Raw genomic sequence first — 23,269 nt, 5'->3', positions numbered from 1 at the left:
TGTTCTAAGCCCTTGTATGTATTGCCTCATCTGACCCTCTCAGCAATTCTGATTTACTTATTGTCTGTCTTTTACAGATAAAGCCTTTGAGGCATAGAGAGGTCAGATAACTTGCCCTCTGCTGCCCAGACAGTGAGTAATGGATTTAGGATTGGAGCCCAGGAAGCCTGACTCTAGAGCCTGTATTCCTTACTGTGGCTCTAGACCAGTGGTTCTCAACCTTCCTAATGCCGCGACCCTTTGATACAGTTCCTCATGTTGTGATGACCCCCAACCATAAAATTATTTTTGTTGCTACTTCATAACTGTGATTTTGCTACTGTTATGAATCATAAGGTAAATATCTGATATGCAGGATGTATTTTCATTGTTACAAATTGAACATAATTAAAGCATAGTGATTAATCACAAAAACAATATGTAATTATGTGTTTTCTGATGGTCTTAGGCGACCCCTGTGAAAGGGTTGTTCGACCCCCAAAGGGGTCGCAACCCACAGGTTGAGAACCGCTGCTCTAGGCTGTCTCACAGGGAATCATGAGGATTAGATGTGATAACATGAGTAAAGGACCTAGAACAGTGATGGCGAACCTTGTGAGCTCGGCGTGTCAGCATTTTGAAAAACCCTAACTTAACTCTGGTGCTGTGTCACATATAGAAATTTTTTTATATTTGCAACAATAGTAAAACAAAGACATATTTTTGATATTTATTTTATATATTTAAATGTCATTTAACAAAAATCAACCAAAAAAATGAATTCGCGTCTCACCTCTGACACGCCTGTCATAGGTTCGCCATCACTGACCTAGAACAAACCAAGCCTTGCGCCTGCAGGTGTAGCAGGGTAGGGCATTCTGCCTGCCCACCCCACCTGCTCCCTGCTGTCACTAAGCTGAGGCTGTGAATCCTGACTCTGTGGTTAGAGTTTGGATCTGGCTGTGTGATCAAACACAGGGTGATGGAAAGGAGGGTGGAGTCTCATCCCTGGGACAGGTCGTTCCATCGCAGTGATCTGTGCTTCCGAATGTGCTTCAGCTTCTTCCCTCCCGCAGGGGCGCATCTGCCCCTTGCCCCTTGCTGGGCTGAGAACACTGCGTCTGCACTCAGAAACGGCCACTTTCGCTTGTTCGTCTTCACTCTGTGCAGCTGACCCTCACACAGATGGTGTCCAAAGAAACTGGTCTGAATTTGGGGTTTCAGTGGCTGAGATGAGTCAGCCACGGGTGGGGGAGGACAGTGCCCGGCACAGTCAGAATGTGCTGCAACCCTGTGGAGAGTCATGTCAAAGGCGGGATTATTTCCACTCAGTTTACCCCGATCCTCTCCCTGCTGGATGGCTAGGACAGGCTGGGACAGAGTGAGCCCCGAGATGCAAGGGCTGTGCCCTCCTTTGCTGCTCTCCTCACGTGGCCTGTGTCTCGTTCTCCAAGGGATGAGCAAGAGTGTTTAGTGACGGCATCAGGCTGTTGATCTCAGAACACAAACTGTTGTGAGAGCTCTTCTAGCCCTTCAGCAGGATGGTGAGGAGGTTTACTCGTTAATGTGAAATACACGTGAGTTTATTGACCTTCTCCCACAAAGGAAACATTTCAGACTGTTTTGTACGCAGGCAGCGCTGGAAATGGCAACCTTCAATGGGGATGGCTTGCTTTTACCTTGGGAGTTCAAAATCACAATGATATGTTTTTCTTGTAGGTTTGTCTTCGGATTTGGAGTGTCTGCAGTTGGCCTGCTGCTCCCTCACCCTTCGGAGAGATGTCTGTCACTTACGATGATTCCGTTGGAGTAGAAGTGTCCAGCGACAGCTTCTGGGAGGTAATGCCCAGGCTTTCCCCCCATGATACAGAAATCAGGCTGATGCCTGCCTGCCAGGACTGTGTGTGGAGGGTGAGGTCGGGGGGATAAACATACCCCCAAACCAGCCAGGCATTTGTGGTCAGATTTGGATGGCAACAGGATGGCTAAGCTGTCAGTGAAGCTGCCTTGCTAGAAAAGTCGGGTGCTTTAGAGGTCTTGTCAGTTTGTCCATTCACTGATCTTCCTTTTCATGTTCAACCATGTATGACTTAGAGTGAAATATACAAATCACTGGGCTTAGCCTGAAAGGCAGTTTTGCGTAGAAAAACAGACGGTGGTGATGTGATATGCTGGCCAGTGCAGGCAAAAGGCCAGAGGGCTAAACACACTGCCCTGGGGCTGGTTGGAGCATCTTCCTGTCTGTCTGAGCCTATGAGGAACTCCCTTCCTGATTAGATTATTTTGTGGTTTTGGTAGTCATTCTTCCTGAGCCCCACTTTTCCTGCCTGCTGGTTGAAGTAAAGTCCTTTTTTTAAAAATATATATTTCTTTATTCATATCAGAGAGGAAGGGAGAGGAGAGAGAGAGATAGAAACATCAATGATGAGAGAATCATTGATCGGCTGCCTCCTGCACTACCCCTACTGGGGATCAAGCCTGCAACCCAGGCATGTGCCCTTGGCCAGTATCGAACCTGGGACCCTCCAGTCCACAGGCCGATGCTCTATCCACTGAGCTAAGCCGGCTAGGGCTAAAGTCCTTTTTTGATCCAATTTTATTCTCATGGTAAAACCCCTGTAACTTTCCCTGTAGCCATGGGTTTCATGGAAAGAGCACTGGCTTTGCAGTTGAAAAGATCTAGGTTCTGCCCTAGCTGGTTTGGCTCAGTGGATAGAGCATCGGCCTGTGGACTGAAGGGTCCCAGGTTCGATCCCTGTCAAGGGCACATGCCTGGGTTGCGGGCTCGATCCCCAGTAGGGGGATATGCAGGAGGCAGCCCATCAATGATTCTCATCATTGATGTTTCTATCTCTCTCCCTCTCCCTTCCTTTCTGAAGTCAATAAAAATATATTTAAAATATATATATTTTTTAAAAAATGAAACTACCTAGGTTTGATCCTAGCTGTGCCCTTACTAGCTGTGTGACCTTGGGCAAGTTGCTTGACACTATGAGCCTCAGGCTTTTCATCTGTAAAGAGGGGATGATACTGGCCTTTGAGGGAGGCAGCCAGGATGAAGTGAGAATGCAGACATTGGCTCCCACGTGGTTGCTTTTCTGACCCTGGAGACTCTAGTGGTGCAGAAGGTGAGGATGATGGCCTGGGCCTTACTGGGCATGAGCACAAAGGAGTTGTATAAACTTAGAATAATTAAGTGTATTTGTCTGACATCAAATACCATCTGATATTATAGACTAATAGATAAGTGATGGCCAAGTTTAGAAAAGATGGGCCAGGAGCTCAAACTTCTATCCACACTTTCTTTCCTATGTATTGGGGAAAAGCTCAATACTACCTTTTAGCTGAGTACTTCATTTTATTAAAAGTATGTGTTTATTGATCACCTACTGTGTGGTAGGCCCTTTGAGGCTCCAACAATGAATGTGGCAGTCTGAGTCCCTACCCTCAAGGAGGGTAGCTGGCTTCCGCGGGATCAGAGTAAATGAAATAGCACAGGGGTGCCAGTGCCCTCTGTCCCTTCCCCTAAGGTGATAGCACCTTCCTGGTGGGTATCTGGGCCAGAGCTCAAATTTCAGTAGCCAGAGAGGCACATCATCTGAGGGAACATTTCTTAGAAGGCAGAACACTTCTGACAGGGGCAGCGACAGAGTCACGGGTGTGTCCCGGCCTGTGGGCAGCAGCGGCTTCCTGGCATTGTCAGGTGCACTCCCACTGCGTAGGGGACGTTGATGGTGAGACTGGATGGAGCTGTGTTAGAACTGGGGGTCACAGGATGCAGTTGGTGGTGCCCGTGGGACAATACTGGCATTCAGGCTGCCCCTCTGCCCCCTGTTTGCAGACAGGCAGGCCCCGCGTGCTGGCCCCAGGAAGGCTGTGCCGCTTAGAAGGACACTCAGGAGGAGCCAGTGGTGGCTGTGCAGACTTCCTGGGAGCTCCTGGTGGGCTGGCCTTTAGAAACGCAAGTCCTCGTGATTCGCACCGCTGAGCCAAACCATAGACAGAATCCTTTAGAGCAGTGGTTCTCAACCTTCTGGCCCTTTAAATACAGTTCCTCATGTTGTGACCCAACCATAAAATTATTTTCGTTGCTACTTCGTAACTGTAATGTTGCTACTGTTATGAATCATAATGTAAATATCTGATATGCAGGATGGCCTTAGGCGACCCCTGTGAAAGGGTCGTTCGACCGCCAAAGGGGTCGCGACCCACAGGTTGAGAACCGCTGCTTTAGAGTCTTGGGGAAAATTTTTTCCCTAATGGAATGACATTGCTTCTGGTATTAATCAGTACCTGCCTTGAGCTAGGTGGCGATGTGGAGGGGATGGAGCACACAGAAGGCCTTCAAGAGAGACCGACACAGGCAGCGGGGCAGGTTCAGACACGTGCTCTGAAGCCAGGTGACCTGGGTTTGACTCCCAGGCTTGTCATTTCACATGTATGTGGCTTTGGGCAAGTTGCTAATTTGTCTTTGCCTCAATTTCCCAATCTGTAGAGTGGGAGTGATGCTGATACCCACATCCTGGCATATGTGAGGGTTAAGGGAATGGGAACATGTAAAGTGGTGTCAGATGTCGGGACAGGTTCTGGCTGGGAGCCCTGGCCTCTGCTGTGGCGATGCGGTCTCAGCACACACGGCATGCCTGTTCCTGCAGGCCGCGTTCGGCAGCATCACTGTAATGACCCAGTTGATGACAGAAAGCGCCTGGGAAAATGAAGTAGCTAAATGCAGTGCTATTACAGAATTCTGCAGCTGCTTGGTTAAAAAAAAAAAAAAAGGTGGAAGTTGCCAGAATATGTTATCAGCATATATTAAATCAAGTAGCTTTAACAAGCCATTGATTTAAGCTCGTAGGCGCCCATCTAAATTCTTAGCTGTCATACTGTCGGTAGACAAGAACATCTGCTTTTGCCTGAAGAAAGCAGAGACAAATGGGTTTATTGTCTCGGCAGGCTCTGTCCACTCCGCTCAGCTGGCTCGCCCTTGAACGTGCCTCCAGGTGTGGAGGAAGCAGTGTGCTTAGGCCTCAGGGTTGCAGGTTAAAGGGCATGAGTGTTCGGAGGGTAAAATAAAGGTCATCTTGAGCAAGCGGTTTTAGTCATTTTCAGGTTTGGGGTTCCCGATAGCCTCGCCAGCACATGGCGGGATCAGGGACAGGGCCTGCATGCTGCCTGACCATCCTGACCTCTGTGGCCTTCCCTGAATCTGTTGGAAGCATACACGTGACCTGATACCAAGCATTAAATCTTGGCTTGATGCCTTCTCTGCTCTCGGCCTGAGGAAGGCTCTGTAAGGTGGGCTCTGCCTCCTGGGTGCATGATCATGGGTGACTTCGCTTCTTCAAACCAGTTTCCTTTTCTGTAAAATGGAAACAAGCAGCGCCCGCTGCCTAGGATTGTGACAGATTCGACGATGTGGCCCCTGTGGCGCTGTCAGCACCCCGCCCGGCTCAGTGTGGACAGGCCCTATTGTGATGCTGCTGCTGGGGCAAGACCGTGCGGCACCTGCTGCCAGGAGGCCTGCAGCCCAGCACGGCAGGGAGCTAACATGCACGGTCGTTACCTGTGCGGGACCAGCTGCGACTGCGGGCCATGGGGGCAGTGTTCGGAAGGACCCTCGTGGTGCCCGGGTGGACCAGCCAGCAGGAGTCCGGGCCGGGGAGTTGGTCTCGCCTGTGTGCAAGTGCAGGCGATGCAGGTGCTCTGCACTGGTGGTCCGGCTGGGACGGCAGGCGGCAGGGAAGCCGCCCTGGGGAAGCCGAGCTGAGCCTTGCAGAGCTGAAACTGGGGCAGGTAGGATGGGTCACGCCATCACCAGCCGTCTGCTCCCTCTCCTCCCCCTGCCTTTGGCACTCAGTCCACGCCCCTTTCTAAAGTTATCCTGTGTTAGCTCTCCTCTCACAGCTGCGCCCCAGTCTCAGGAGGCACTCTCACACCTTCCCCCAGGAGCTCCACCCTCCCGAAGCCCACCAGGCCCTGAGCACAGCACCTTTCAGGGTGAAGGCCCGCCCTGGAGATTTCTCTGTCTGACCCCACCTCCCACCCCACCCGCTGCACTTGACCCCTGGCCAAGTCTCTGCCCGTTGCCCTGCGTTCTGTGTTCCGTGTTCCATTCCTGGTGGATGTCTCACAGTGCCCCAGGTCTCCATGCTATCACAACTTCTTCACTTTGCCAGCACTGTTCTGTCTGGAATCCTTTCCCTCACCTCTCCATCAAGGTGGCCAGCCTCCTACTTGCCCATTAATGTGCCAGCCTCCTTGAAAGTCCTTGAAAGTTCAGCTCGGATGTTGCCTTCAGTATACCTCCCTGCCCCGCCCCTCCCTCAGCCAGGCAGTCCTGAAGGGAGAGGATGAGCATCATGGTCCTGTGCCCAGGCACATGCGTGTTGAGCATCTGTCTTTAGTGTCTTGATATCTGAGGGGTGAGCCTGAATGTAGATGGAGTTAGGGACATAGATGGCTTTGCAGTGCCTGTCACCTTGAGCACCCCTTTCTCCCAGTGGCCCAGCAGTGGTCACAGTGCCGGCACTTAAACCTACAACACGTGCTTCTGGAAACATCCTTCCTGTACTCCTTGCTGCTTTTCAGATTTCAAGAGTAGTTATTTAAATATAGGGTGGGGCAAAAGTAGGTTTACAGTTTGAATAGAAAATAGTACAATAATCCTATCTAATAATAGACAAACATGGTAATTGACTGTACCTTCGCTACGCCTCCCATTGGCTCATCAGCGAGATATGTAAATTAACCGCCAACAAAGATGGCGGCTAATTTGCATACTGCAGGCAGGGCAGGACAGCACAGCCGCCAGCACGAGCTGCCATCCCGGGCCACAGGCCGGCCCCAGAAGCCCCAGAAGCCGGTGATCGGGGGGAGATGGGGGTCCCCTGCCCAGGCCTGACATCTCTGGTGGAGGCATCAGACCTGGGCAAGGGGCCGATCCAGCAATCGGAGGGTGATGGAGGTCGACGCCTCTAGCCGAGGTGTCAGGCCTGGGCAAGGGCAGAGCTGGTGATCGGGCGGGATGGGGGTCCCCTGCCCAGGCCTGACGCCTGGGCCAGAGGCATTAGGCCTGGGTGGGGGGCGGAGCCGGAGATTGGGGGGATATGGGGGTCCCCTGCCCAGGCCTGACACCTCTGGTGGAGACGTCAGGCCTGGGCGAGGGGCTGATCCGGCGATTGGAAGGTGATGGGGGTCGACGCCTCTGGCCACGGCGTCAGGCCTGGGTGAGGGGCCGATCTGGCGATCAGAGGGAGATGGGGGTCCCCTGCCCAGGCCTGAAGCCTGGGCCGGGGCGGGGGGGGCAAGCTGGCAATTGGTGTGAACTACAGAGGAAACACCTTTTCTGACCGCTCATTGGTTAAGCTCCCTGTATGCCACTGGTAATACTCTTAGTAACTTGGGTAATAAGAATCCAAAAAGGTGATCTAGGGGTTTTCACCACACTCCTGGCGAAAAAAATGAAGGTCCGCTGCTGGAGGGCTAAGAAATGTCATATCTTGCCCTAGCCGGTTTGGCTCAGTGGATAATGCCTTGGCCTGCCGATGGCAGGGTCTGGGTTCAATTCTGACCAAGGGCATGTACCTAGGTTGCAGGCTCCTGGCTGGGGCCCAGGTCAGGGCTCATGCAGGAGGCAACCAATCAAAGTGTTCCTCTCACTTTGATGTTTCTCTCTCTCTTTCCCTTTCTCTTCCACATTCTCTAAAAATCAATGGAAACATATCCTCAGGTGAGGATAAAAAAAAATAATAAAGAAATTATTATTATATGAAAGACACATCTTGAAAATGCCTAAAGAAAGTTGTCATTTTTCATGGTGAAGGGGCTGGAGTCCGTGTTGATGAAAAAATCTTGCTGGCTTTGGTGACTGGCAGTGGCTGCAGCAGCGGGGTGATGGGGCTGGTGCCTTCCCCTGATCAGCCGGGTCACCTCCCACAAAGGGTGGCCAGACTGCGGCTTAGGCCCTATCCCCAAGGGGAGCAGGGAGCAGGCCTAAGCCGTCACTAGGACATCCTCTGAGGTCTCCCAGTATGTGAGAGGGGGCAGGCTGGGCTGAGGGACAACCCCCCCCCCCCCCGCACGAATTTCGTGCACCGGGCCCCTCGTTAATCTACACTAATAAAAGAGAAAAATGGTAATTGGCATACGGCGCTACCGTTTTCATTGGCTAATCAGGGCTATATGCAAATTAACTGCCAACTAAGATTGGCAGTTAACTGCCAACAAGATGGCGGTTAATTTGCATATGTAGGCACAATGCAGGGAGGCGAAAGGGAAAGCAGGAAGAAGCCCCCTGCCACTGACAGTGATCAGAAACCCAGGGGGGAGCTAAGAGCTGGGGGGCAGGGCAAAGGCGGCCCTGGGGCTGCCTTTGCCCTGCCCCACAGCCATGATCGGAGAATCAGGTGCTTTTGCTGCCCTGGCCAGTGATAGCAGGAAGTAGGGGTGGAGCCAGCGATGGGAGCTGGGCATGGTCGAAGCTGGCAGTCCCAGGAGCTAGGGGTCCCTTGCCTGGGCCTAAAGCGGAGCCCACGATCGCGGGGCCGCTGCAGCTGCGGGTCCCCACTGCCCGGGCCGGATGCCCAGGCCAGAGGCATTAGGCCTGGGCAGGGGCGGAGCCTGCAACTGTGGGGAGCTGGGGGGGCGGAGCCGGGGATTGGGGGGATATGATGGTCCCCTTGCCCAGGCCTGAAGCCTGGGTCAGAGGCGTCAGGCTTGGGCGGGGGGTGGAGCAAGCGATCAGAGGGAGATGGGGGTCCCCTGCCCAGGCATGATTCCTGGGCCAGAGGCCTCAGGCCTGGGCGGGGGTCAGAGCCAGTGATCGGGGGGAGATGGGGGTCCCCTGTCCAAGCCTGACACCTCTGGCGGAGGCGTCAGGCCTGGGCAAGGGGCTGATCCTGCGATTGGAGGGTGATGGGGGTCAACGCCTGAGGGCTCCCAATATGTGAGAGGGGGCAGGCTGGGCTGAGAGACACTCCTTCCCCCCACACCCAGTGCACGAATTTCATGCACCAGGCCCCTAGTAAATAATAATACAAGAATAAGAATAAGCTGTATTTCACATACTCACAACTGTAAACCTACTTTTGCTCACCTTGTGTGTGCTGATGGGTTGTACCAACATGGACCTTGTTAAGAAACATCCTTTTCTTTTCTGTAAATCTTTCTACAAGGGTTTTGAAAGTCAGAGATGGGCAGGTTTCTGGAGAGCCGACATGTTTTGATGTTGGTCACCAGTTTGAATATTGTTGGTAACGGGATGAAAGCCAGCTCGCGTGGTGGCTGCCTGGGGACTGTCAGGTGTGCACGGGCTGTGATGATCTCAGCTCTCCTGGCCACCAGCTCAGCGACACTGACTTGGGTTTTGTTGGTGATTTTTTTCCTCTTGCTGTAAATTTCAAAATGACAGCAAGGCCCTCTTTTAAATGGGAAGTGAGCATGTGATGTCACTTCCAACTGGTTGTGAAATGCTCGCTTTCGCCTTCCTAAAAAGGGGCTGCTGAAGGGTAGGGCTGAAAGCTCGGGTTCAGCCTGTGTGTGTTGGCGAGATGCTCACCTGCTTCCCTGACTGAGGGCTTACAGCCAGGCAGGCCTGGGCTGGGGGACTGTGGAGGGAAATAATACAATAATTAATAAATAATAACACAAGTGCCTCGTGTCATTGTGAACTTCAAGCTGCTGCAAATCCCAGTGGCCTCTGGGGAAGGCTGCCAGGCCACCTGACTTCCAGGGCTTCTACTGTCCCCATGGGAGCGTGACATCTCAGTCCCTCCCCCCATTGCCCATCTCCATGCAGGCCTGCGTTCTGCCTTCCCAGGCTCCTCCCACCACTCCTCAGAACCCCTTCTTCACCCGGTTAGCCAGGCTCGGGGTAGCAGAGGCGCTGGTAGCCACACTGTGCGTAAATCAGAACTGAACAGCAGTGCCGCTGGTCTCCGCAGCCTGAGGACCGTACCCTTTTCTGCAGGAGTGGGACCCTGTTCTCCAGGAGCTTCTAGATTCACTCTCATCCAGGGGGAAGTACGAGCATGGTCAGCCAGGCAGAGACTTAGAAACGCTAAAACTGGCAGAAGGTTGGCTGGGGTTTTTGAAGACAGGGAGAAAGGGGTCGAAAATACAATAGATGGTTTTTCTGCCCCATTTCCTCCAGGAACCAGGTATTTCTGGTGTCCAGGATGAGCTATACGGTGTCCATTCAAGCCAACAGCTCAAAGAATGAAACATTGAACACCCTATTATCCCTCCAAATTAGCCACTAGAATTTTCTCAATTATCCGTTAATTATTTACAATTTAGATGAGCTAGTCTCTCCTTTCACATATGAGAAAAAGTGGCCAAAGCTCACCTTAGTCCTTGTCCAAGCAGAGAAGGATCTGCAACTGTGGGATCTTGGCAAACGATGCGACTTCTCTAAGCCTTGGTCTCTTCATCGTAAAGCGGGGACAGTTATTCCTGCTTGTTACGGTGGTGGCAGTGTTTGGTGGTGTAGTACACCTGTTGTGGTGTTTGGCACATAGAAGGTGCTCAGTAAGTGGGAAATAGTGTTGATTGCTATGATGGGAGGCAATAATAATCCGGCAAGTGATGACAACAAGGCAGAAGACAGCTGTTTATACCCATGATAATCAAAGGCCTTTAGCCAAAAGTCTGTAATGTAAGATCATTTTACTATGAGTTACTAAAACATTATTATTATTTTAAATCTTTCTAGTTAGGCATCACCTACTCAGGAAAGCTGTCCCCGGCCCCTCAGTCTGCATAAGATGCCCTCCCTGGGTGCCCTAAGCCCCTCACTTCCCTCCATCATAGCCATCCCTGAGCTGGTCTGTCTCCCTCCCTGACCCATAGGCCAGAGCAGGGACACTGGCCACGTGGACATTGAGAAGCTTCAAATGGCTGTTTCGTATGTTCCTGCTGGTTAAGTGAAAGGGGGAGCTTGTCATCTAATGATGTGGGGATGCCTTTCAAATGGGAGTGGGATGGGCCTTCGGGAGCCTGGTTCACGTGGAGGCTGCTGGAATAGCAGTGAGGGTCAGGCTATCCTACTCTCAGAGGGTCTGGCAGGTGGGCTGCTGCCCAGAGCCCCAAGCCTCCCAGCGTCCTTGCTTCTGTCTCCTAGGTCGGCAACTACAAGCGGACCGTGAAGCGAATCGACGATGGCCACCGCCTGTGCAGCGACCTCATGAACTGCCTGCATGAGCGGGCGCGCATCGAGAAGGCGTATGCGCAGCAGCTCACCGAGTGGGCCCGGCGCTGGAGGCAGCTCGTGGAGAAGGGTAGGGAGGCCCCTGTCCAGGACAGCTCTGGGCAAATCGGTGACTTCTCTGCGCCAGTTTCCTCTTACAAGGAAGTGGGCAGGAGTGCGTCTTGCAGTTCTGGGGCTGTGATTCCTTTAGGAGAGCAGCAGGGTGCTGTCCCCCACCAGCACATGCTGCGTGAGATTTCCTCCCCTCACGGCAGGACTGCGCTGGGGATAGCATCTGAGTCTCCCACGGATGCTGCGCTTGCCAGTTTAACGCAGAACAGCTCCCAGGGGCCCACACTTGAGAAAGCTCCATCTGGCCCTGAGAGCTGTTGCGGTGTGACCGGCCATGGAGTGAGTCAGGCGGGGCTGGATAGTGACACCCAGCAGGGCTTCAGTTCTGAATTTTATTGGAATAACAGGCTTTGCCTCTCTCCCTCCCTAGCCAAACAGAAGATTCTGGGCCTTAGTGACAGAAGGCTGCTGTGGACATGGATTGTGCTCAGCGCACTTCCCAGCAGTAGAGGGCACGTGACTGGTTCTGGGTTTCCTAGGACAGAGCGGGTTGGTAGGAGCTCCTCAGGTTCTTCTACCATGACTGCTGTCCTTGAAGGTGCCAACCAGGGCACCTGGGTCAGGGGTCCTGGAGGGTCAGGGTTCAGGAGGGTAGGGCTCCCAGGGTCTGGACCAGCGGAGCGGCTGTTCATGGATGAGGCGTAGCCAGGGATGGACCCAACCCCTCAGTAAATGGTAGCTGTTGTCATTTGTTTCTGCCTCTCAGGATCCAGCTGTCGACACAATACCTTGGTCCCCTCAGAGCTCGAGGGTCACAGAGCACTTGCCCCTCACTTGTGGATCCTGCCTGGCGTTGCGGATCTAGGCAGGACAGGGAGCTGCAGGTTTCATAGACGCCAGGGATTAGAGGTTCCCCCTCCCCCACCAGTGCCTCTGTGTCATCGCCCAGCTCACACAGTCATTGTCCCCTGGGAGTGCCTTAAAGACAGGACCTGAAGCTTCCATGTTCATCCCCAGCTCTGCCTTTCTCCCTCCCTCACCTCATGCCACCCCACATCCTCAAAGTGACAGGCCGCTTGTGAGTTTCCTTCCTGAGAACAGTGAGTGAGGTGACTCGGGCACCCCACCCCACTATCTAGAGATTTCCATCTGGCCAGAGCAGGTTCCTGCCTCCCACTCTTTCCTCCCCCAAGACAGAGCTTCTGCTCTGCTGAGGGCACAGGCCGGGCTCTTCCTGGGAGTGAATGGCAGTTCTGCCTCATCCCTGGGAGGGAGAGCGTGTGGCCCAGGAGAAGGGGCCACAGTGCTGAGGAGCCCCCCAGAGGGAAGTGTCCTGGGAGAGAGGTCAGCTCTTCCGAAGGCCCTCTCCCAACAGCCAGCCTTACACAAATGAAAATGGCAAAAATTTGAGTTTCTAAAGAGCCCAGTGACTTCAAAAAGGAAATTTATTTCATCTCTCAAGTTCCCTAGCAAAAGAATGGCCGGCTGATTCAGCTTCAGTTCCTTATTCTTTTCATCATCCCAGGAACTGAAAAAGGAACAGCTGCTGAGAGGAAAGTATCTGAAACAACCACAAGGAAGCCTCCTGGCCAGACAGCCAGGCTGCTGGCCCCAACTCCCTGGCAGCGGGGAGAGACTGACAGGAAGTCCCCTGGAGGGCCTGTCCGCCCCACGGGGACCAGTGACCACCAGCTTCTCTCCTGTGCAGGGCCTCAGTACGGGACGGTGGAGAAGGCCTGGATGGCCGTCATGTCCGAGGCGGAGAAGGTGAGCGAGCTGCACCTGGAGGTGAAGGCCTCCCTGATGAACGAGGACTTCGAGAAGATCAAGAACTGGCAGAAGGAGGCCTTCCACAAGCAGATGATGGGGGGCTTTAAGGAGACCAAAGAAGCCGAGGACGGCTTTCGGAAGGCACAGAAGCCCTGGGCCAAGAAGCTGAAAGAGGTGCACCCTCCCACAGGTCCCTTCCCTCCCGCAGGTCCCTTCCCTCCCGCAGGTCCCTTCCCCACCCCCTGCAGACCTGTGCTCGTGGCTGGGACCTGTGGCCTTAGTCCTCCCTACCATCAGTGCTCCCCCCACACTCTCAGGAATTCCTGCGTTTGTTAGCATCAGAAATAAAGGGCCACACCTCAAGCCATAAACCCGTAGTGGCTAACATTTACCCAAGTTCCAGATTTCAATTTAATCCTTATCAACCCATTTTACAGTCAGGACACTGAGGATCAGATACTGCTGATAGAGCTCAAAACCCACTCTTATCCACTAGCAGTACTTCCCCCAGTACTGGGAATTGTCTGCTAGAGAGATTTGGGCTAGTAGAAAGGATTGGTTTAAAACTTTTTTCCCTCTTATATGTGTTTTTCTCTCAAATTTGAAAATGATACTGAGTTTGTTTTTCTGAAAGGAGCAACCGAAGCCACTGAGTCTTGTCCAGCCTTGGCTTGCTGGAGGCTTTCAGACATACACACGCCCCTCCCCGCCCTCAGCACTTGCGGCACCCCCTGCACCCTGGCCAACCCCTTCCTCTGCGGTAGAGGTGCCACTTCCTCTCCCTCCCACTCCCCTGGCTCTTCTCAGGAGATGCACCCTCCTCCTCAGAATCACTCCCTCACCTGCGTCTCCTGGTGGGAACTACAGCCTTCCCTTCTTTTCTCTGTGTCTTGGCTTTTGTCGCCTCCTTTCTGTCCCTGGCCTCGTTTGTAATGACACTATCCCCCTCATGTGGCCGTGGTTACAAGCTCATCTCTAAAATGAAATCCATGACTGGCTCAAGTAAGGAAGCTTCCGTTAAGTTATACATATGTCGTCAGCACCTATATGCATGTGGCGGGGGGGGGGGGGGGTGCTAAATAATGGCCAGTGGGAAGCGTGGCCCGTGACCCCGCCTTCCAGCGTTACCTCCTCTCGTGTTAGGTTTCTCTTGTGAACCTCTCTCTGCGTTTGCTGTTCTCGCTGCTGGGGATGCTCTTTCCTCAGGTGGCCACCCCCCCCCCCCCCTTTAATTCTTGCTCCATGTCACCTGGGTGGCTTTCTCCATGCCCAGCTCCACTACTGGCTTCCCATCTCTCTTCCTTGCTTTCTTCTCCTCCTTGACACTTACCACCTACTAATTTACCCTGAACTTGAACTATTAATTATAGTTGCCTCCCCAGCTAGACCGTAAGCCCCATGGATGCCCAGGTCCTTTGTTGGTGCCATACCTCGTTCTGGTGCCTAGGACAGCGGTGCCTAGGACAGCGCCAGGCTCCAAGCAGGCACCGGTCCATGTCTGTTGAATGGGGCCCTCTGTCATAACGGCGTGTAGTGATACTGAACACACGGCTCTGTCCCTGCGCTTCCCTCGCCTCTTGAGAGCACGAGCACTTCCCAGGGTCTCTGTAGCCTCGGGTGAGGATTTTGACCTTTCAGAATCCCGAGGTTCAGGAACTCCTTCTCCCTGCAGGTAGAAGCAGCAAAGAAAGCCTACCACGCAGCGTGCAAAGAGGAGAAGTTGGCAATATCGCGAGAGAGCAATAGCAAAGTGGACCCATCCCTGAACCCTGAACAGCTTAAGAAATTGCAAGACAAAGTAGAAAAGTGCAAGCAAGATGTCCTTAAGGTAAATCATGCACATCTCTTCCCGTGGTGAGTGCACCGCCTCTCCCGCTTGTGTATCTGGCACATGGGAGCCTCTGCCGCTGCTTGGCTGCCTGGGTGGAGAGAGGGATACACAGTCACACGCATTCCTGCCCTCAGAGGGCCCCTCCAGAGCCCACTGTGCCCGCCTCAGGATTCCTGTGCTCGGGGGGAGGGTGCTGGGCAGCTGTGGTGGCTGTGGGCAGAGAGCGGGAAAGAACGCTTGTGCAGGACACGGAGGTGTGAAGAGCCCAGCGGGAACTGATGTATGAGCTGATGTGAGGGTTTTGAGGACCAAATTGCCAATGGCCTTGAGAGTCAGGCAAGGTAAGGAGCTTGAGATGTTGCTGACGGAACCACTGCAAGAAGGGAGGGCAGAGGTGTGGCGGACCAGGCCGTTTAGAGCGATTGCTCTGGTGTGGAAGCGAGTCCCATGGAGGGTGGAGGCTGGTGCGCTGGGCCGCAGGGAGCTCAGGGCCTGGAGCAGGAGGGTTTTTCTGGCAGCCTCAGCAGTGAGGGCCCCAAAGAGGTGTGGGCAGCGGCTGCAGGAGCTTGGATGGTGGGGCAGGTGCTCTCAGCCAAGAAGAGACTGAACAGGCAGTGTGGCTTCTGGGTGCCACCGTGTCTTCCACTGTGAAGGGGGCTCTCCCCGCCTCCCCCTGCAGTGGATTAGGGAGAAGATCAAACAGGATATTGATGAAGGGCTCCTCAGATGCAGGTGGGCTTCTGCCTGGAAGGTCTGGGTCACAGGACTTAAACACGAGCCAGCAACTTGTGATTGAATAGTTCCCAGGAAGTGGGCTGGGCCTGTGCCTGGCCTCCAGCTTCCAGCCTCTCCATCTGCTTTTCTCTCGGGGGGAGAGAGAGGCTGCTACTGTCAAGGGACTTGAGGGGTGCAAAGGAAATAGATCAGGGTGCTTCTTAGATGCAGGTCACAGCTCCTCACCGTGCTTATTCCTTATAAAAGTCACCCACAGCGGCTGGTGTAATATTGTCACTTGATAAGTAAGTCCGGCTGCTGCTGAATTCCAAAGTGGTGGGGAGGGACTCAAGCCATGAGGACCCGCGTGGCACAGAGCCTGGCTCGCCTCCTCTTGGTGGTGACCCTCCCTCTGTGGTGTCTGCGTTTTCTTGTAGACCAAAGAGAAGTACGAGAAGTCCCTGAAGGAGCTGGACCAGAGCACCCCCCAGTACATGGAGAACATGGAGCAGGTGTTCGAGCAGTGCCAGCAGTTTGAGGAGAAGCGCCTGCGCTTCTTCCGGGAAGTTCTGCTCGAGGTTCAGAAGCACCTAGACCTGTCCAATGTGTCCAGGTGGGTGTCCTGCTAGCCACAGAGCACGTCGCAGTGAAGTCAGCAGAAGGTTGCTTTTGAGCAAAGCTCAGTCACTGGTCTCCAGCACTGGTGGCAGTGCTGGTCAGGTCTTCTCTTGGTGGTGAAGTTCCCCTGCCCAGGGCGAGCCCCTCTGCTGAGCCTGTCGCCGCTGCTCGCAGCAGCTGGTCACTGGCCTGAGCCCCACGGCCCCATTCTGCACAATGAGGGGCCTGCTCTACCAGCTCTGTGTGCAGTACTGGGTCTACGCACGGGGCAGGCTGCGGCTCGGACTGGCTACAGTTGGTGGATTTGAAGTCAGCCCGGTGCAAGTACAGCATTTCCGGACTGGCATGCCCTGCCCCCATGACGTTCTGACCTTGAGGCCCCTTACAAGTCCTCTCTGTCCAGACTAGCTGGCTGCCAGCTCGGTCCTAGACTTCTCAGTGGTCCTAGGCCCAGACAGCACAGACCCTCGGAGACTCAGATCTGAATTGTCCTGGGAGACTGGTAAGCCTTTTCTGCACTTCTCTGTCTCTGGTCCCATGATGCCTTTGTTCAGGCAGAGGTCTGGGCAACCCTGGACATAGACTTCTGCCATCCACAGAGCAGGGCTTGTTATCAGGAAATTACGTTCCCTGTGTCTCCTTCTGTATAAAACAACAAAAGCAACAATTATTGCACAGCTACCCTGCCACCATTTAATTCATCTTATGACAGTCTAAAGTAGGTGGCATTGTCTTATTGCTGAGGCGGCTGAGGCTGGGTGAGGTTAAGTGACTTGCCTGAGGCCACACAGCTGGCTGGGGCAGGGCTGGGCTCCTCTCTGTGTAGAATAGCTCCCACACATGAGTGCTTGTGTGAGTGCTTGTCCTAGGTTAGCATGCAGGCCTTGCTCAGCCCTCCAAGCCACTCTGGCCAGTAGATGGTGTAGTAGTGTCTTGGGGCTGCTGTAACAAAATACACAAACCGGGCGTTTCCCTCATCACAAGTCTGTTCTCTCTCTCTCCTGGAGCTGGAAGTCTACGGCCCAGGTGTCGGCAGGGCAGGCTCCCCCAGCAGTTCTAGCAGGGTCTTCCTGCCGATGCCAGCTTGTGGTGTCCGCTGTCAACCCTCGGCCTTCCTAAGCTGTAGACCAGGGGTCCTCAAACTTTTTAAACAGGGGGCCAGTTCACTGTCCCTCAGACCGTTGGAGGGCCGGACTATAGTTTTAAAAAAAAAACTATGAACAAATTCCTATGCGCACTGCACATATCTTATTTTAAAGTAAAACAACAAAACAGGAACAAATACAGTATTTGTATTTGCATGTGGCCCGCGGGCCGTAGTTTCCTCAAACTACTGTAGACCATCTGCTGTAGACCATCACCTTAGTCACATGGCCGTCTTCTCTCAAGGTAGTCTCACACAGTCTTCCCTCTCCTTGGCTGTGTCCAAATCCCCCCTTTTTTATAAAAAGATGTCCATAGATTAGGGCCCACCCTAATGACCTAATTTTAACTTGATTTCCTCTGTAAAGACGCTGTGTCCAAAGAAGGTAACCCTCTGAGGTGCTGGGAGTTAGGACTTCAACATCTTTTGGATTCAACCCCTAATAGATGGTATTGTGCCCACTCCACGGAGGAGGAAACTGAGGTCTAGGGAGGGTAAATGACTTCCAGCCATAAAGGTTAGGAGTGATACATACTCCTGTTCGACGTGGTCAGCTTCTTAGGAAAGCGAGCTGCTGTGAGCTGTCCAGCAGGAGGCGTCCCCGCTTCTGAAGGGACGAGGAGGAACTTTTCCGACACTGGATTCTGGAGCTGGTTAAGTGGGACCACCCGGACGGTGGCCTGTGTGGCCCAGATGCCGGTGTTTTCTGTATTACCCGGTACAGAACAAAGCCAAGTTGCCCCGTGGTGATTGAAAACTGGCTTGTTAGAAGCCGGAGCTGTGGCTTCCACACCGTTGTTGTTGGTGTCATCTGTGCATGTTGAGGCCGGATGACCACCCAGCCGAGCCAGGGCAGGGAGTCCTGGTCCCAGTGTGAAGTCAGCTGTGGAGGCTGCAGACCTCGGTGCCCATTGTGGCAGGCACTGGGCTGGGATGAGTGTGGCCGTCCCTGCCTTCCAAGAGTCACGCTTCTTTCTGATTTAGCTACAAAAACATTTACCGTGAACTGGAGCAGAGCCTCAAAGCTGCCGACGCGGTGGAGGACCTGAGGTGGTTCAGAGCCAACCACGGGCCGGGCATGTCCATGAACTGGCCGCAGTTTGAGGTAGGAGGGGGCTGCACCCGGGACCCCCTTGGCCCGGCCGGGGCTGGGCCCACGGGTCGAGTCATGCACTGTCTTTCTCGTTCCAACTCCACCTTGGCCTTGGCCCTGCTCATGAGGCAGCTGTTACGCAGCTGCGCTCGAAGGCAAGCGGATGTCTAATTTTGTGGGGCCTCCGGCGTTGGGGAAGGGTCTGAATCTCGAGGGAAGGTGCAGTTATGCCCTTTCTCGCTAAGAACTTTGCTCACCTGTTGACATTGGCATTTCCTCAGGGCGAGTCCCAGGAGCTGCAGGACATGCAGGCCCCCCCGACCCCCAGTTCCCTGCCCCACCTGGGCTGTCCGGGAGCGAGCAGTCACAGTGCACACCAGCCTGCGGGCCACGGCATCAGCTCAGCCGCCTCTGGTCCGGGCCTGAAGGGGAGTGTGAGCTCAGTGTGGAGCTCTTCTTCCCCTTCACACTTTTCCTTATTTCAGACAGTAAATTGGGGTTCTGGGTTAACTGTCCTCTTTCCCCATTTTCATGGGTCTGAGCCTTCCAATGTCTTTACATGCAAAATGCCTGGGGATCTCAGACTCTTCCGGCCCGAGGATGGGGTTGCCAGGCCCCCGCCCGCCTGCCCCGCCTGGACGGTAGCAGAGGTGGCCGTGGGCACTGGTCCTGCTCCCTGCTCTCCGAGGGCGGGATTCTCCCCTCGCGGTGGAGCAGGGCCTCTCCCGGGAGGATGTTGGAAGCGACTCTGCCTCGGACTCGGGCGAGCAATTCAGTGCAGCGAGAGTCCAGGTGCGGTGAGGTCCCACCGCACCACTTACCAGCTGTGGGGTGATGAGCAAGTCATTTGCCCTTTTTGTGACTCAGTTTCCCCAAGTATAAAATGTGGTGTGGAAAATAGCTGTCTCCTTGGGTGCCGGCTTGGCCCCATCTTAGCCTGCAGTTGCTGAGTCCTCACATGTGTGCCTGTGTTTTCTGGAGCTTCTCAAGGAAGCTTCTTCAGATGACAGAAGGGCCCCTGCAGCTGAGCACCCCTCCCCCGCACCATTTTTAGGACACTTCCCAACAGGAAGCCAAGAGCAGGCTGTGCCCCTTCCTCAGGCCCTGGGACAGAACAGGCCTGGGGCCGTTCTGAGTGGAAGGGACCTGGAGGAGAAAGAAGGCCCAGCCTCCCCCCCGCCACTCACCTCCCCCCACCCCCCCATGACTCAGTGGGAAGAAGCGGGTTGAAGACGTGTCTTGTGCACACAGCACCCACCCCATCCCTCCCCCCTCTCCTTAGGGTTGCCTGTCAGTGTCAGCACCCAAACAGCAGAATGGCCTGGGAAGGAAGACTTGACAGGCTGTCTCCTGGGGGGGGGGGGGGGGTTCCTGGGTGGCCCTTCTCTCTGCGGATCCGGGACCAGCGCCCACATGGGCGGATCGTGCTTATCTTTCTCTAATGAAATGATTTGTTTTGTTTTCCATGCCACAAGGATGAAGTAAGTTACTGTTTATGGCTAACTCATTGAATCCCAAACCCCCGGGGTCTGTGTGTGCCCACAGCCTGGTTCTGGAAGCGTGTGCTGGCCCTGCCTGCCAGTCAGGCTGGGCTTGAGCACATTGGCCGCAGGCCACCAGGCAGGACAGACTTACATCCCAAGGTCACTGAGGGGACTCGGGTTCCAGCCGAGTTCTGAGCCATCTTCTTCCAGTTGAGCAGTAATAGACAAGTGGGTGCCTGAGCTCCCACTAACTCTGTGGAAAAGTAACTGTTTCTTTCTGGGTCTCGGTTTCCTCCTCTGAGCAACTGTTAGACTTGGAATTTCTAAGATGGCATCGAACCTTAAGATCCTGTAGCTGCACGTGAGCAACGCGGGGGACGCGGTGGCACCAAGCGCTGGTTCAGTTAGCGCTGTTTGATAATGGGTGCTGTCGGGCGGGGGAACCGCGTCAGCCATGTGCGCACGTGCGTTTCTGGAGAGTCCTGCTACAGCCCCTTCCTCCCCTCCCCTGCTCTGTGTTTTCCAGGGCATTTGCTAAAATGGTTCATTTCCTGGGAAAGAGTGGACCTCTGGGAGATAGGTGCATGGATTAGGAATAGCAAAGCGTGCCAGGGGAGGGGGCCGCTCCTGGGAGACTTGAGTGATCACTTAGCTTATCTGCCCCTTTGGTGATGCAGGGCCCCCCAGCCCGCGGTGTTATTTGCACCCCAGGGTTTTGTTTCCTCATTGCAGACGTGCTCAGGTCCAGTGTAGGGCACAGTCAGCTCTGAGGGCCAAGCCCCTGCCCATGCCTTAGACTGATGTGGCCTCACACAAATGAACTTCTGGGTTCTCTCCTTCGGTGCCTGTGCACAGGAGTGGTCTGCAGACATGAATCGGACCCTCAGCCGGAGAGAGAAGAAGAAGGCCACTGACGGCGTCACCCTGACAGGCATCAACCAGACGGGCGACCAGGCTCTGCAGAACAAGCCCAGCAGGTGGGTGTGGGCAGCCTCCATCCCTGGGCCCTCTGCACGGGCCAGGACACCCGCCCGCAGCTTGGGCACCTAGGCGTGTCCCCAGTGGGGCTCCACAGGGTCCCCCTTGGGCATCTGAGTTCGGTGAGTTCTGTGGGCGCGGCCTCAGGGCACCTCTGGGGAGGGTCATCTGTTCAGCGGTGCTGGAGCTGCAGAAGGATCAGAGCGGGAGCCCTGGCCACACATGCTTTGGGCCCCAAGTGAAGGGAGAAGCTAATCGGTGCTGGTCATGTGTGTCCCAGTGGTGCCCACAGGCAGGTGGAGGTCACATCATCTCCTCCGGGCTGCTTCAGGCATCTGGCCAGGTTTGCACTTCTCCCAGGCTGTATGCGGGTACCGGGGGGGCGGGGGGCGCGTTGTCAGGTGTCCCCTTTCTGAAATCACCTCTTTGCTGAGAGCGTTGGTTATTTCTCATTGTTTGGGTAGAAGAGGTGGCCCTGAGGTCATGAGGCCTTCTGGACAGTGCATGCTAGACAAGGCCTGTCCTCACCACAGATTCCCATCAGATAAGCACTGTCCCACTGCAGAGCTGTGGCTGCAGGCGGCCCTCCCTGGGAGCCGTGCCCGGCCGGCCGAGGCCTCCATCACACCGAGGGATGATGCATCGCGTGGTGATGATGCATCACATGATCGTGGCTTCCAAGGAAGGGTCAGCACAGGTTCCAGGGCCTTTCTGTAGCCCCAGACACCGAAGCCCCCGCCCGAACCCCCTCCCTCCCAGGCAGACGTGGCCTGTCATCTTTCAGCTGCTTTGTCACCATCTGGGCAGATGGGCATGGTTAAGTGAGTAGAGCAGTAAGCACCATCCCCAGGATCATGCCAGCACCTGTGTGATGGGGTGGGGTGGGGAGGATGAGTTACCACCCCAGGGAGTGCCTGGATCAAGACTGCCTTGGCTGCCGTACAAATTCAGCTGCCCAGGACCAATCCCCTCTCGGGAAGTCAGAGAAAGGTGCCAAGGAGGGAGGAGGGCCTGGTGGTCTCAGATACGTGGCCCAGGTATAGGCAGTGGGCAGGCTGGGGTCCAGTGCCCTCCACCAGGCCTGAAGTCGGTGAGGTCATGGGTCACTCCGGTGGCATTTGAAGCATTTCTTCCCCTCCCCTCTCCATCTCTGAGCCGTCTACCCAGAACTTTGAGTGTCTGCTCCACGCAGCCTGGACTTGGTGAGAGGTGGTGCTGGCCGCTGGAGCCTGTCCTGGGACTTGGTGTCTGGCCCATCAGCTCAGAGTTACACGGGGTGCCTGGCTCTCGGGGCCTATCTTCTCTACCATCTGCCCTGCGCTCGGCACCTGCAGTCCCTGCATCCCGTCGCCCCTGGCTGTCAGCCCTCAGGCCAGGCGTGGGTCTAGTTTCTCTCTGGCCCTCCCAGGCCTGGCACACAGTAGGCAGTGGACATAGTTGTAAGATGGGTTTTCTCTCTCCACAGCACAAAAGGGGTTCTTCCTTACTAGACAGGGCTGTTGAGCGGCTCCCATGCTGCGTTTGGAAGCTCCAGGCCCAGAAGACCCTTTAGTAGTCAGAGGAGGGGTGCGCTGTGCTGTGGGGTTCACAGAGCTCTGGGAGCCTCCCTCCTCTCATCCCCCATGGCTGTCTGGCCAGCCAGCTCCCAGGATGGGGAGGACTGGACAGAACCCCCATGTTCTCCCCCCAGGGCTCTGATGCATGGATGGAAATGCAAGTCTGTCCTCTTCGACCAGCGGTTCCCAACCTGTGGGTCGCGACCCCTTTGGTGGTCGAACGACCCTTTCACAGGGGTCACCTAAGACCATCCTGCATATCAGATATTTACATTATGATTCATAACAGTAGCAACATTACAGTTACGAAGTGGCAATGAAAATAATTTTATGGTTGGGTCACAACATGAGGAACTGTATTTAAAGGGCCAGAAAGTTGAGAACCACTGTCTTAGACACTTTGTGTGTTTACAACCAAAGTATCGCCAATATTTTGCTGAAACTACTTTCTGCTCATACAACATATTCCTTCCATCTGACTTGTGCCTTTAGCCCCTGGCCCTGTGACCTGCAGCTGGGAGCACCCGGGACCTCAGGGGCTGCCACGCTGGGGTCCCCTGAAAGCTCTCTCTCTCCCCATAGCGACCTTAGTGTCCCGAGCGTCCCCACACGGTCAGCGCAGTCACTGTCCAGCTACAACCCCTTCGAGGATGAGGACGACACGGGGAGCACCGTCAGTGAGAAGGAGGACATTAAGGCCAAAAAGTTGGTGAACAGACGTTTCCCTCCGGTTTTCACCTCGCTCGCTCTGTCTTTCTCCTTCTCTCTGTCCAGGGTCTCGGCCCCTTGGCCCTGAAAGCAATGCATGAGGCCCGCAGGCGGTGGCCCGGCTGCCAGCTGTGGAC

General features: G+C 54.6%; 1 protein-coding gene across 6 annotated transcripts in view; it reads left to right on the top strand.

The window, feature by feature from the left end:
* The window catches only part of PACSIN2 (protein kinase C and casein kinase substrate in neurons 2), a 117,187-nt gene that overhangs the window by 90,471 nt on the left and 3,447 nt on the right, over window positions 1–23,269 (top strand). For 3 of the 6 annotated variants that reach the window (XM_036297131.1, XM_036297130.1, XM_036297132.1), the window contains 9 exons: window positions 1,699–1,818; window positions 11,099–11,255; window positions 12,945–13,180; window positions 14,679–14,834; window positions 15,989–16,164; window positions 18,298–18,418; window positions 19,882–19,887; window positions 20,746–20,867; window positions 23,007–23,129. In XM_036297131.1, the coding sequence (XP_036153024.1) occupies window positions 1,759–1,818; window positions 11,099–11,255; window positions 12,945–13,180; window positions 14,679–14,834; window positions 15,989–16,164; window positions 18,298–18,418; window positions 19,882–19,887; window positions 20,746–20,867; window positions 23,007–23,129 (1,157 nt within the window). In that variant the 5' untranslated portion in view covers window positions 1,699–1,758. Of the gene's footprint in view, window positions 1–1,698; window positions 1,819–11,098; window positions 11,256–12,944; window positions 13,181–14,678; window positions 14,835–15,988; window positions 16,165–18,297; window positions 18,419–19,881; window positions 19,888–20,745; window positions 20,868–23,006; window positions 23,130–23,269 lie in introns of those variants that run through there. The other 3 variants (XM_036297127.1, XM_036297128.1, XM_036297129.1) reach the window with 3 other exon arrangements.

Source organism: Myotis myotis, unplaced genomic scaffold, assembly GCF_014108235.1.
Source record: "Myotis myotis isolate mMyoMyo1 unplaced genomic scaffold, mMyoMyo1.p scaffold_m19_p_3, whole genome shotgun sequence".
Lineage (NCBI taxonomy): Eukaryota > Metazoa > Chordata > Mammalia > Chiroptera > Vespertilionidae > Myotis > Myotis myotis.
Note: the sequence above shows the minus strand (reverse complement) of the source record. Positions and strands in the feature narration are given on the sequence as shown.